This window comes from Manduca sexta, chromosome 8 (assembly GCF_014839805.1).
Source record: "Manduca sexta isolate Smith_Timp_Sample1 chromosome 8, JHU_Msex_v1.0, whole genome shotgun sequence".
Classification (NCBI taxonomy): Eukaryota; Metazoa; Arthropoda; class Insecta; order Lepidoptera; family Sphingidae; genus Manduca; species Manduca sexta.
In genome coordinates, this window is record NC_051122.1 from 2427196 (window position 1) to 2440541 (window position 13346).

The following is a 13346-nucleotide window of genomic DNA, read 5'->3' on the forward strand; positions in this document are numbered from 1 at the left end:
TAAGAAGTAGAAGGTATCAACATAAAAATTTTGATGACAGACTTCAGCCTATTACTGTAGTTGTAATCGTTCCACGTCTAATTTTTATGACATCATCATGGATTTACCAGCTCACGAGGTGTGATTTACGACAGTGCAAACATATTTAAAGCTAAAACAATTAACACTCCGGTTCACTGCGTCATTATGTATTCTTCGACGACCAGTAATGCGCTAGAAACTGATTTTATCACTGGAATGTCCCTATCTTTAATTCCTCCAATCTCGGTGCCTTGATGACGTAGTTGTATTGCACTGCCATACTAAGATGGATTCGATACCCAGGTAGGTAATATTATTTTCTGTTCAATAAACGCGCGGAGTCAAATTGGAAATGGCAATATGCCTACTCTTTATTACATAGCTGCTAAAACTTGGATGAATTAACCTGCCCTCAAAAGGGTAAAAGGCGTGATACTTAGTATGTATTTATCAACATACAAATCTCAACTTTGATACCATCACATGATTGGACATAGACTCGTGTTCCATATAGAGAAAATTTCTCCCCCAGAATATTCGAATCAAAACATCCCTGAGAATATGGCAATCGATCTCCGAACCTCACGGTTTCACCAAAGGACATCGGCACTAGACCATAGCGATAACCTTTAACACGGCGAAATATATTCACCTTCATCTATAATATTCACAAACTAAAACTGTCTTACCAACTTAACCTCACAGTATTATATATTTTCCTTGTGGCGAAGGTCCAAAGTACTTACAACGTCAGCTCCCGTAGAACCCTACGTTAATGCAAAATCATTCAGTTTTGGAAAGTGGCAACCCTTTTATTTATTGCAGGGAAAATAATATTATCACTACCGCTTTTAGAGGGATGAGTGGGACGGCTATTATCTATGAGCCATTTCAGAATTCACTAAAATGGCTCATAGATGTATTGAAATAAATTGTTAAGATTAAATCTATATAACATCGCATTAGTATCAACTGTTATGGTGTTATAATATATGTATACATAAATAAAATAAATAAATGCTGGTTCCATCGATCTTACGACCCAATGTCGACACTCGGGAGTATAGCATCGTCCGAGCGAGTATTGAGCCAAATCCTTAACATATTACCCATCGACATACCGACCAAAACCTACACATACGAAGATTTTACTTGTTAGATGTCTCGTATGTGAGTGTCTGGGTATCCACCATGGAGTTGTCTATGTCTGGTGCAAAGCACAAGTTCTAAAAGTATAACTGCTCAACAATTAAATTAATGAGAATTTGCGAAGTGTCGACGGTACAATTCCGTACTGTAGCAAACAATTTTAACTAGATAACAAAAAGCATACTTTATGTGACGAACTATGGGCGTAAGAATAATAAAAATTCTCAAGATTGCCGATAAACCCTATCGTGAGTCCCATAACGCTAGTTACATTATATCCGGCTTTCTATGCCGGCATAATAATTATGATAATGACTGATAAGTATGGACAGAAGTTTGCAATTTCGAAATTGCGCATATTTTCAAACGACATCCAAAAAACCTATCATACTTTCCGTGTTCATCGGAAAAGTTCATTTTCGAATAAAATTAATCAAATGAAGAATGTAAAAATAAACCTTCTAAATCGTTCTTATGTTATCTATTTATAATTCAAAAGGCACTATACAAATTATCTAAATGTAAGAGTAGTCTGAAGTTAGACATTCTAAAATTACTTTTAAAATTAATTAATGCACTATTTGTCTCTGAAATTAAGCAAATTATTCAAAATACTTTCGAAACGAATTAGAATGTAATAAACAATATTTAAATAGTAAATTATTTAGATTAGATTTGATTCGAAATTCAAAAATTGTTTAATTTTTTTTCTCCCTGGCTGGAAACCGCAAACCCCTTGACCCATAGAAAAAGGCGCCCTCCAATTAACATTAACTTCCTATAGTAAGACATCTCCCGAGATTACACAACGCCACTCATCCTTTCGCCGCCCCACCGTCCGCTATAGTATATATCCACGCTGCCCATCCACCAGGCCACACAGCATCGTCAGTGAATCACCATCACGCATCATGAAAGCCTACGTAGCGGTAAGTCCAGTGTAGTGTTGTGCCAGTGGACTAGTGAAGTGAATTCTTAAATCGATATGAAGTGATCGATCGTGGATTACCCGTTATTTTTTGAAAATAGGGCTGATGGTATTGATAGAGTCGAGTGTTAAATTTTTAAATTTACATTATATTCACGGGAAACATAGATAATCCAGATCTAATTCCTTTTTTAAATTCATAAAAAATTTCGACTGTGTTTTCGCGCCAATTTGGTGACGCTCCATATCGATACGCCGAACGAATAGTGCTTTACTTTCGCTCTCGATTGTTTCGAACAATGTAATCTGCGGCATGAATAGAAAAAGGTTAATAGCCAGACATAAGACTTATCAGTTAGTGATCTTATCGGCAATTAAAATCTGTATCGATACACAGTTATTTAATAGTAACTATGGAAGTAGACGCAGCAGGAAATATTTTTAATTATTTTAATATATATATGTTTTCAGTTTATAAACCTCTGGTTTATAGTTCATTTAATTATTTAAACTCATGTCCAAAATACTCCGTCCGATATTATTTATATAAATATTGGTACATTTTTTAGATACTATTATCAAATTTACAATTTAGAAAACTCTACATTTAGAAGAAGCTTTGAATATGTTTTTAAATTTACCGCATAAACGCCTGATACCTATTACCAGGCCTTTTTTGTCACCTCTTTTTGGGAGCACACTAATTCTCGAAATTTGTCATTCATAAAGTCATTTTGTGGCCCCTCTCTTCCCGTACTTTTAATGGCAATTTTTTCGATCTAATTTCCTTTAGAGGCACTGTGTGCCCTGGCGTGCCCCACAAAGAAAGCCCTGCATATTACTATTATAACAAAATGCGTACCAACGTATCCCCGAAATGTTAGGCAGAAATAAATTAAACCATTTCACTCATATTTCGCCTAGCATTGTTCCGCCCCATGACCATCACCAATTTGAGAACAAACAATTGCATTTTTAAGCTTTTTAAAATTCTCGCCATTTTGTATAGCATGAAGTTACTAATCTCATAGTCCATGCCGCTAGACCAAAACCTTCCGAATAATTTCCAGAACTTAACAGAAAACTTGTTTGAAACTTTCTTCGAACAAAAACATTTCTCAGGCGCGACATTATGCAACATCTGCAAATCTAATTCACATTATTCTTCTAGTTTTTGCGTTGCCATCATTTGAATACATCGTTACGATAATATATTTCTTCTCACCGTATTGTTTAATGCTTTTCGCGCGCCATGAGAAGGAAAAACTTCGTACTTGGAATTGATCTTTCTTCCTATATTAAGATGAATAGGTAGCAACGAACCTTTTGGATCTCGTCGAATTTATTTCCTTTTATTAAGAGATCGATTGTAATTAGAGTACAATGATATGTTATTGTGGCGATCAACTCACTCTGCAGTAAAGACACTAGAGACAGAGAGAGATATCACTAAGTGATTTGTTTTTAAGGGTAAAATTTGGGTTTTATAATGAACGATTGAGAAATATAAATTAATAGCATATATGAGCTATGGAAGCTTAACCTCTCTAATAGAAAGATAGCCTGTTCAATTGTATTAAGGTAGCATAGTCATTGCAGCGCAGTAAACAATGAAACGGTCGTAATGTGATAGATAAAACATTCGGTTCAAGCGTCAAGATTTATTTCTAATAAGTTACATATATCTGATTCTTCCTCGTAACATAGTAACTACACAACTTATATAAATGTAGTTAATGTAAGACTCTTGAGTGAATAAAAGACCGGTCAATATCAGTCTAATTTAATCCTAAAAACTTTCCCCTAGCACAAACATTCCGTGAATATCAATAAGGATATAAGAACTGGTTATTAATATTTTATAATTCGCACGTAAAACTTTTATGCTATTTGACCAATGTTAAATCTCTTTTGTTTAAAATGCGAAGTCTTTTAAAAATAATGTTGATAAAAAAACTTGTGAATTTGTAATGATTTTATATCAGTAGGTATTAGCTCGTAGAAATGTTCGAGTCCTTAGACATAAAAAGGGTTCTGGACCTACTCGCCGTGTTGCCTCTAATAAATGATTGTACTAAAATCATTCTTGCAGCACGAAAAATGTAAAACCCAGACAATATTGTCAAAGTAAATGACGTAATTGTAAAAGTGATAAGCACTTTAACGCTTCAATACTAAGTGATTTTGTATTCAAATATCTAACGAAAATATAAGTACGCAAATATTTGTACAGCATTTTTTCACTTCCGCTTCGCTAAATTGATGGAAAGTGAAGATGTCAAGTAAACATTCATTATATCAGCATTACTCGAATCATTACAATCAATACGAAAATATTACATAATCACAACACTATAGACAGCAAAAAATATTACTGAATCTAAAATCCTGTCTTACGTCTTAGTAATATTATATATGTTAATATATTTGTTAGAAGTAAACGCGGTAAAAACTACAACACGGGTAATTTGCTCCTATGGGAAATATTTTTTATAATATTTTGAGCTGGCGTCGCATTGTACTGTTTTAAGGGCTTCTGTAGTGGAAGAGGCTACAGACGAAGTCGCGAGCAATCTAGTAACAAATCATAAAGTAATATAAAGATCACATACTAAATAATTTTAAAATTAGGATGTCATGTTGTAAATACATTTATTTCAATAAATCGCAATGTTTGTAATTAAAAACTATCGTAGCAAAATACCATATTTCACACTATTGCAATATACAAGAATAATCATAAATTATAATGTTTGAAATAGAATTAAGCGTATATTTAATTATACATTTCGTATTACGCTAGGCAGCGCGTCTACGATCCCTTGTGCAACCAGGTCAGAGATCATCTCGTCTTTCTCTATGAGAAGAGGAATATGTAGGTTTGTGTGTAACCAACTTAATAATTAAAAAACAAGAAGTGAATTGTGTGCTGGCCGCGCTCGCGCTTCCATCTTCAACTTCTCTGCATGCGTATAGCATCCGCACATAAGGCATACAAAGAAGTTTGTAGTCGAACGATGGTGCATTCCAATGCGAGCTAATCTGTCACGCATGCGTCAGAGAAAGACTTATTATGAGGTCAAAATCGCTCAACTACAAAGCTATATGTACACATGAAAATGACTACGAAAATGTAATTTTTTGTATATAAAATAGTAATTACAAAAAGTATAATGTAAGTAAGCAGCAATGCCTATCCTTAAACCTAGGAATTTTAAGACCATTAAGAACTTAGAATCTAGACTGGTGATTGTGCAAGTGAGCGGTGGACGATGCGCTGATTTATGCGATGCGTGAGCGTGACTCAGCCGTGATATTGATTATTTATACGCTATGTTGCTAAACAGTTTATACCAAATATAGGGTTCAATTTAATATAGTCTCGTATATTTTGCTTTGAATGGATTGTGATGACAGCTGTACATTCGATCTTATATTGATTTAATGAGTGATGGATGCCCAACAATTCTTAGGTATACTTTAGCATATTCTGTTACGAACTTGTGGCCTGTGTTTTTAAAAAACATCTGAGTGTATAAATTATAATATAACAATGATTTTAAATCTTTATTTATAAATATTAATAATCCACAAATATTGACTGTCAAGTTTGTCAGTTTTGTTGTAATTATTAACATTACACACTGACGTATGGTGTGTTAAAGTTTGCTCGGTAAATATTCGCCTACTGTCTGGCGTTGGTCAAATAGTGACTTTCAAATCTATTGTTTATTGAGTTTACTTATCGATTCTACTAAACTGGATATCACTTTTACTAAAGCTGTTCTTTATCAATGTAGTTTCTGCTTCATTTTGCTAATCCAATAAATTAAAGGTTTCAACGATTATTTCATAATTAAGATTAGGGTCAAACGAAGACATTCTCTTCAAATAATATATCCATAGAACGTAGTATAGAGTTATATAATACTGGTACAGATACCATTTCCATTCCCCCATAAATCTGAATCGTGACCTAGGTTTATCCGCATTTCGCTGTCCACGAACCATTGCGTTTATTGACAATTGACAGTCACCGAGAACATAACGATATGAGAAAGTGGAATTGTGATTATTTGGATCTTAGATGGAACATTCTAGTTTGAAAAGTAAAAGGACTATGAATTTTATAGTATTCAAATTTTAAGATGTAGAGTTTGAAATTAATGAAATTAAATTGATTCAAATAACACTAATACTACACAAATTCGTCGCATTTAGAGTATAGAGTATTTGGAACATTTCATATTTTTGCTAACAACTCTACCATATTCGAGTTTCAACTAATCATCTAATTAATAAACAATGGTCGTTCACATCGACCAAACATTATTCCAATCCCAAAAAAAAATTCCAATGTAAACAGACCAGATAATTACAACAAACATTTCTCTACTCGCAATTAAAGATCCAAACAAAAAAGCTGGTCATTAGAAGCGTCCGATCCAAATCGTCATGCCCATATCGGCTTGACCCCGCATTGCTGGTGGCGCAAGAGGCCTAAACACTGCATCCAGATGCGCTGACACTTTCGAATTTCAATTGGTTTCGGAATACGGTCTAAATCCTAATATGTGGTGTGCTCAATGATGCAAGCTTTGGATGTTTTATGTATGCACCTTTAGTACAATTTAGGTTTGACAGAGACAGCAATTACTTCTCATCTTCATGAATATGGAATGAAATAATTCATCATCAAGAATTGAATTTTGCTAATTTGGTCGAGTGTAAAATGTTTTGGCCTTACTATAATGATAATGTTAGTTTTTTACTCTAAATTCGTCATCGTTTGTTTTTATTTTTTTACATAATTTATTATCGCGATAAATTATTATATCTTTAATGACATAAATCAATTCACTTTGTGTCTATAATTAAATTATTACTGTTTTAATTATATAATTCCAGTATAATATGACCATTTATAAGCACATACATTATGAAGGCATTCAAAGACTTCACTAACGAATAAAAATCAATCTCAATTCTGTGTCAGCTATTAGCCACCTTGAAAGCCATAGCAGAAGCGCGTAAATTGACGTACCCAATAACTAAGTAATAGATAATTGAAAATAGAATATGTGAAATTAGGGAATTAAACTTAAAAACATTTTAAATTATCATCGAATCGAATTTTAGTTACGGCTTCAAAACTTGACTTAATTGTCAAACAAACCTATCTATATTTCGAGTTGGACCAAACATTTGTATATAGAAATTTATGCCAATATTAATGGCCAAACATCTTTCATATTACGCCACGTCACGTGAGATTAAACTTAAAAACTAGCAAATCACGATTTCCGCCGGAAGCGAAGCCATTTCGTGATATAACCACCATTTGTCATATGAGAGAAACTTTATTAGATCTGATGTTGGATAATCGAGTTGCATGATTTTATTGTTATGCATAAAGATATTAATGATGCACTACAATTAGTGGTAATAAAGAATATTATTCAAGATGAATTGCAACTTGAAGAAACACGATAGCATCCGAATTAGTCAATAGAATTTTGCTGTCGGAAAGTTCTTTAGAGAACTCTTAGTAAAAACAAGGAAAAATCTCAATTATGAAAATTTAAAGGTTTTTAAAAATATGGAAATGACTCCAAAACTTTAAAAGTGCTTAGAATAATTCCGAAAGCACTAGATGTCGAAGTGGTTGTTAATTGCGATTTCTATCTCTATCGAACAATTTACAATCTCAATCTAACTTAAAAATAAACACTGATCTACGTTAGACCAAATTGAAGTCTAGACAAAGAGAACTCTAGCTTTTTAAAGAGTTACCTAACTAATAGGAATTAGAAACTATTTTTAATACATCCGGTATGGCAAAAGCTTTTTGACACTTAACTCGTATTGAGACGAGAAGCAAAACCACATGTCATTAGAACATCACCTCTAATGGACGAATGACGTTCAAGAAAGTCACGTAAACAGAAAAATATTCGTAAACGAGCTCTGATATAACAGTATACGTTGTCTTTGCTTACCAACGTATTGAAATTATAATTAAATCAGAATTTTTGAAGTTAGAAAATTAAAAAAAAAATATTGAACAGCGTTATCTTATCCAGAAAAGAAATTAAATCTAAACAAACCTGGCTTAGAAGATCACAATTAAAAGACCAAAAAGTTATCTGAGCAACATCGATGACTCATACCTATTGTTTGCAGTTCAAGAGATCGTTACACACATCTTCACAATAATTACAAAGTTAATCGCAGAGAAGCATAGGCAGTTAACCCGACTAGACTAGGTCATTAGTGTAGTCGTTACCGTTAGGTTGCAAAATCGTTGGCAGTTCCCACATTACCTCACGATCCAGTAAGTTGACGTAACTGACTTTATTACCGCCCTACGACCTATGATCCCTACTTTCACTTCACTATTGTGTTTGTGAAAAAATATCATGAGCCATCATTAATTATGAGTGACTGTTTGGTTTTCTGTATTCAAAAATGATTTTTGCTTGTGGCAGAAGCTCTTATATGTCAAAGTACAGTCAATTTTTTAAGACTTCACCAGTTTAGTAAGACTAGGTGCAAGCATGTTTTTATTTATAGTGTTAACTGATGGTTGGCCTGGTGACTAAAATACATTTATTCTATGATGCTAAATAAAATAATTCACAGATTTTTCCATGAACCTGCATATTATGTAAACACAATATATGACACAAATATCGGACCTACGAAATTTTTACATAATATAACAGAAATATCAAATTATATTTGTTACGTTAAAAATAGACGCCATGTTTCTTGCATAATGTCACTTTCTAAATTAAATGTTTCCCTAAGTTTGACCGGTTAATTTACATACAAGCATCTAATTCGATGATCGGTAGATTTTAGTTGTGTCCGCTGTTTTAGAGATCCTTGATGCAAGCGTTCAAATCAAGCTATCTTCGTAAAAAGCCTATTCATGGCAATTGCTTTTTAGATAATATTTATTGATTTATTTCAGTATATATTGAGTTTAATGTTACTCAGCTTTTATTATGTCTTCAAATTCTCGATTGAAAATGTAACTCGAATCGAACAATTTACTAAATAGTGTAGAAAATTCTACATTTCTTACTACCTTTTTTGCCCTAAAAACGATATAATTCAAAGTTAAATGTTTATACTTGGTTACTGAACCTCATAAAACCATTGCATCCATTCAAATTCGTTCTTCAACCTTAACACTTAATTGAAAGTGAAATTTGTGTAGTTCTCACGTTTGGAGGTTATTCGTTATGTTGCGTCGATATTATCGTGTCAGTTTCTCTTTTGTTTCAATTTGTTTGTCTTTGTTTATGTAACAGTTCAATTAGGAATAGGCCTTAGTTTAAAGTTTGCGATCCATTAATAAAACCTTGCAATGTTTAGTGTTACATTGTGAGTGTAGGCTTATTTTTAAAATAATACATTACTTTAGCTACATTAAACCCGTGAATATATGTTTAAGGTATCTTGTAGGTCTTTCGGCTTCACAAACCCTGGTCACAATTTTGTATTTTTTATACCGTCAACAGAATAATAACTAGAAATTTTGTCCAACAGTGCATAGCCCTTGCGCTGGTCGCGTGCGCCCGCGCCGAGCCCCCATCCGGCTACAGCTACAGCCGCCCGTCCGGCGGTTTTAGCGGTGGCTTCAGCGGAGGCCTGAGCGGCGGTGGCGGCTACCGCGCCGTCTCCTCCGGCTACCAGACCTCCGAAGGACAACACGTCGACCCCGTGCTCCTCGAGCAAGTCCGCCAGATCCTGCTTAAAGAAGAAGCCTCAGCTTCGTCCGGTTTCGGTGGTGGCATCAGCGCTCCCTCTTCCTCATACGGAGTACCCTCATCTTCCTACGGCGTGCCATCATCCAGCTACGGAGTGCCCTCTGCCCGCGTTGTCGGCCTCACTCTTGAGGGAGTCCGTCAAGCCATCCAGGTCGCGCAATACGAGCAATCCGCCTTCGGTGGTGGCCACGGAGGATACCCCGCTCGCGTTCCCTCGGGAAGCTACGGCGCCCCCTACTAAGCTGATTTGGAAATCCGGACTGTCAAGCGAGTCCAGCAACTGCAAGCCCACGTTAACCGTCAACCGCAATATATTTTATCACGGCAACACTGGATGTAGCTTCAAATCATAAGTTCGGATGGTCGACGTTATTCGGGTTCCTTTACGCCATCTCTGGGGATACCCGAATGTTTTAAAAAATCGGTCGGCAGCCACGTACAATGTAGGTGATGTCGGCAGTGGCCGTGCTATCACCGCCTCCTCGGCCAACGCCTGCGACTGTGCACGCACTCGGGTGGGACTGCCCCAGCGGCCAGCCAGTCGCCAATCTGACAGCTGTCACAACTGTCACTCTGACAACAACAACTGTCGCGTTGACAGATTTGACAGACGTCAAAGCGAAGTGGCTCGCCGCTGGGTTTGACTCATGTCTTGTATAAAGTTTAATATAAGACTAGTTTAATTTTTGTATATTATATTAAGTTTTGTTAATGTTATTATTTACAAAAAAATAAATACATTTGGACACCGTACTAATGAATTTTATTCAAATAAAAATTACATGTTTTGGAAGCGACGCTATTTGAAATAAATTAAATCTTACATGAATAAGGAAACACATTAAATGCAAAAACTTCAAAAGACTTGCATAGGTACAATACTAAAATAAATACGTAGTCCTAACACCGTACATAATGCAAATATTGTGTCCTAGAATTCGAAACTACAGAGTTCAATCTATACTATAACAATAAAGTACAATAAGTTTTATTTAAAATTCAAGTCAACCAAATTCTAGCACAGATATTAACAAAAGTAATTCACTGCATTTCGAAACAAGTCATCAAAACACAATGTTCAAAAACACAGCCGATTAATATCAGTTCTCCAAACATCCGTCAGTAATCCGTTATATTATTTACACGCAAGCGTCAGTTCGTGCGAAGTTTTAATCCTATAGAATATCTGATTAAACAATACAGAACGTGCCGTTTCTCATCGGACGTGTCGTGTCACGCACCGTGACGTGTTTGTGTAGAAATTTGTAAACACGTGATTCCCAAGCCCAGGAGCTGGTATTGGGCCACTTGTTGTGAACCACGTCACGTCAGCATTAAAACGTTATTACCAGCCTTGTACCAAAAATAAATGTCTATACACTTACAAATGCCTACCTACATAAAAGAAGGTGAATAAGAATTAAAAGGGTGAAAATAAATTTAAAGCGACATTATTCAGATGGAGCTGGCTTTACGTAGTCTATGTGTAAATATTTTTTTTTATACATATAACTGATCTGCCATATAACTGCCTAGGTGGTGTAATTGTATTCCGTACGCGTAACCAGTACTCCACTAAGGTCTGGGGTTCAATCACCAGAAACGACAGTCATATTAAATTTTCCTGCCCACTATTAATCCCAAGTCTGAAATGTGTTAAGTAGATGGCATCAGACTCGCCCCCAATTATGAGCCTAACGTGGCTGACAAAACCGGAATGCATTACACTGCCTAAAATGCGTAATCTATGTAAATACTGTCCCGGGCAACATGAGTTGAGCTGCTTCCTTTTGCCTTTATAATGATACAATTTTACTGTGTTTTATAATAATAGATGTAACTAATTAATAAGGCAATAAACGGATTTTATGTATGTATGCATACTCTGTTCGCAAATATTATAGGACATGACATATCATGAAAAGGAAATAAGAACGACAAAGATCCTCTGCGGATAACTTATTAATTATGTCCCGTCATGCATACGTCGTGTAGTTGGTATTTACTACAGAGCTTTAGTATGGATTGCTGCTGTTTAAAAATAGGTGTGAGTTTACTATTAAGTGAACAGTTTGTCTCCTCATAATCATCACCGTCATTATCAGCCACATGAAGTCCGCTGCTGAAAATAGGTTTTCTAAATAAATCCAGAAGGACTTATCAAAAGTGGCCTCCATACTGCATGGTCCTGCAACCTTTTTTCAAGTCGTCTGTCCAGCTTGCAGGTGGACAACCAATGCTATGCATGTCTCGTCCTACAATTAAAAAGTATATAAAAATAGCTCTACTTGCAATCACTTTGCACTTCATTATAAATCACTTGCTGAGAATCACTACTCTTATACGAACCTGACAGTCAGTATATTTGGATTTTAAAACTGCATAATAATTAGTTCACTTTTAATGTAATCAAACACTAAATACTAGTTCACAAATTACAATAAATATGTAGTGGGGTGCATTGAGGTATGTTCGGACGCTTTTTCTATGTATTGAGGGGAGTCTAGAAAATATTATTTTTTCATTCATAAGATTTTAATTGTTACCTGCATTTTAAATATGAAACTAGTTATGATAAAATCCACTTTATATGACAATTCAATCACCTTTCAATTCTCTCCGTGTAAGTGTCGAAATATGTCATATTATATCTATAGTAAATTTAAAACCCTTAGGAAAGACCGGACATTCGCATGATAAGTTCGGAGTTCATTCTGATAACGCGTCTAAAGCTACTATCATAAGGTCCACATAGTCAAGTACAAGTCCTGATCAATGTTAAGGAAGCGAAATCCAACTTTTTGGTTTGACTACACACTGCACACCTGTTCTTGGTCGTAGCATCAGCTGAGGTGTATATAGGTCTGGGCAAAAGGAAATGGTGTCGCCGCTTATGTAGCTAAGACTAAAAAATAGTCATATTTTAGTGGTATTTTTGCGTTATACAATCTTACCCCTTATCCGACCTTATCCGAATGCACGTTACCTATTAAGTTTACCTGAGTTTTTAGGACTTAATCAGTAACGACTTAAAAATACACTCGAAACATCCTATTTGGCAATGTAAATAACCTTTCGCATTCATACCATTAAATTGGATGATCACAATATGACCCCTTTGATCATTATGAAACCCGCATAATCCACAAATTACGGATGTAATTCGCATTACCCAACGTCTTAACTCAACAGTATGAGTTATTTCCACAGATTTGCTCTGCCGAGAGCCGTAGAAAGTAGAAAAACTCACGTACCATCTTTAGAATGTATTTGTGAGTACCTTATATGACCAGCGGCGGATCCTGGAGAAGCTTATGGGTAACAGTTGACTCTTTTTAGTTTTGGTACTATTATATTTTATTAAGTTGTCCTTAAATTGGGAGATGACAATTAAGGATTTTTTTAAATGATTAGTTTATAATTATTATACTCCATGTTACACTACTCCGAATTTAAAATAACGAAATCTT

At 35.1% G+C, this 13346-nt stretch overlaps 1 protein-coding gene across 1 annotated transcript; it reads left to right on the forward strand.

Moving 5' to 3' along the window:
- The first annotated feature begins 1985 nt into the window (after positions 1-1985).
- LOC115445961 (prisilkin-39) lies at positions 1986-10629 on the forward strand. The gene is made up of 2 exons (XM_030172484.2): positions 1986-2099; positions 9656-10629. The coding sequence occupies exons 1-2, from the start codon at positions 2082-2084 to the stop codon at positions 10115-10117; spliced, it is 480 nt and encodes a 159-aa protein (XP_030028344.1). The 5' UTR covers positions 1986-2081; the 3' UTR covers positions 10118-10629.
- Positions 10630-13346: the final 2717 nt, after the last annotated feature.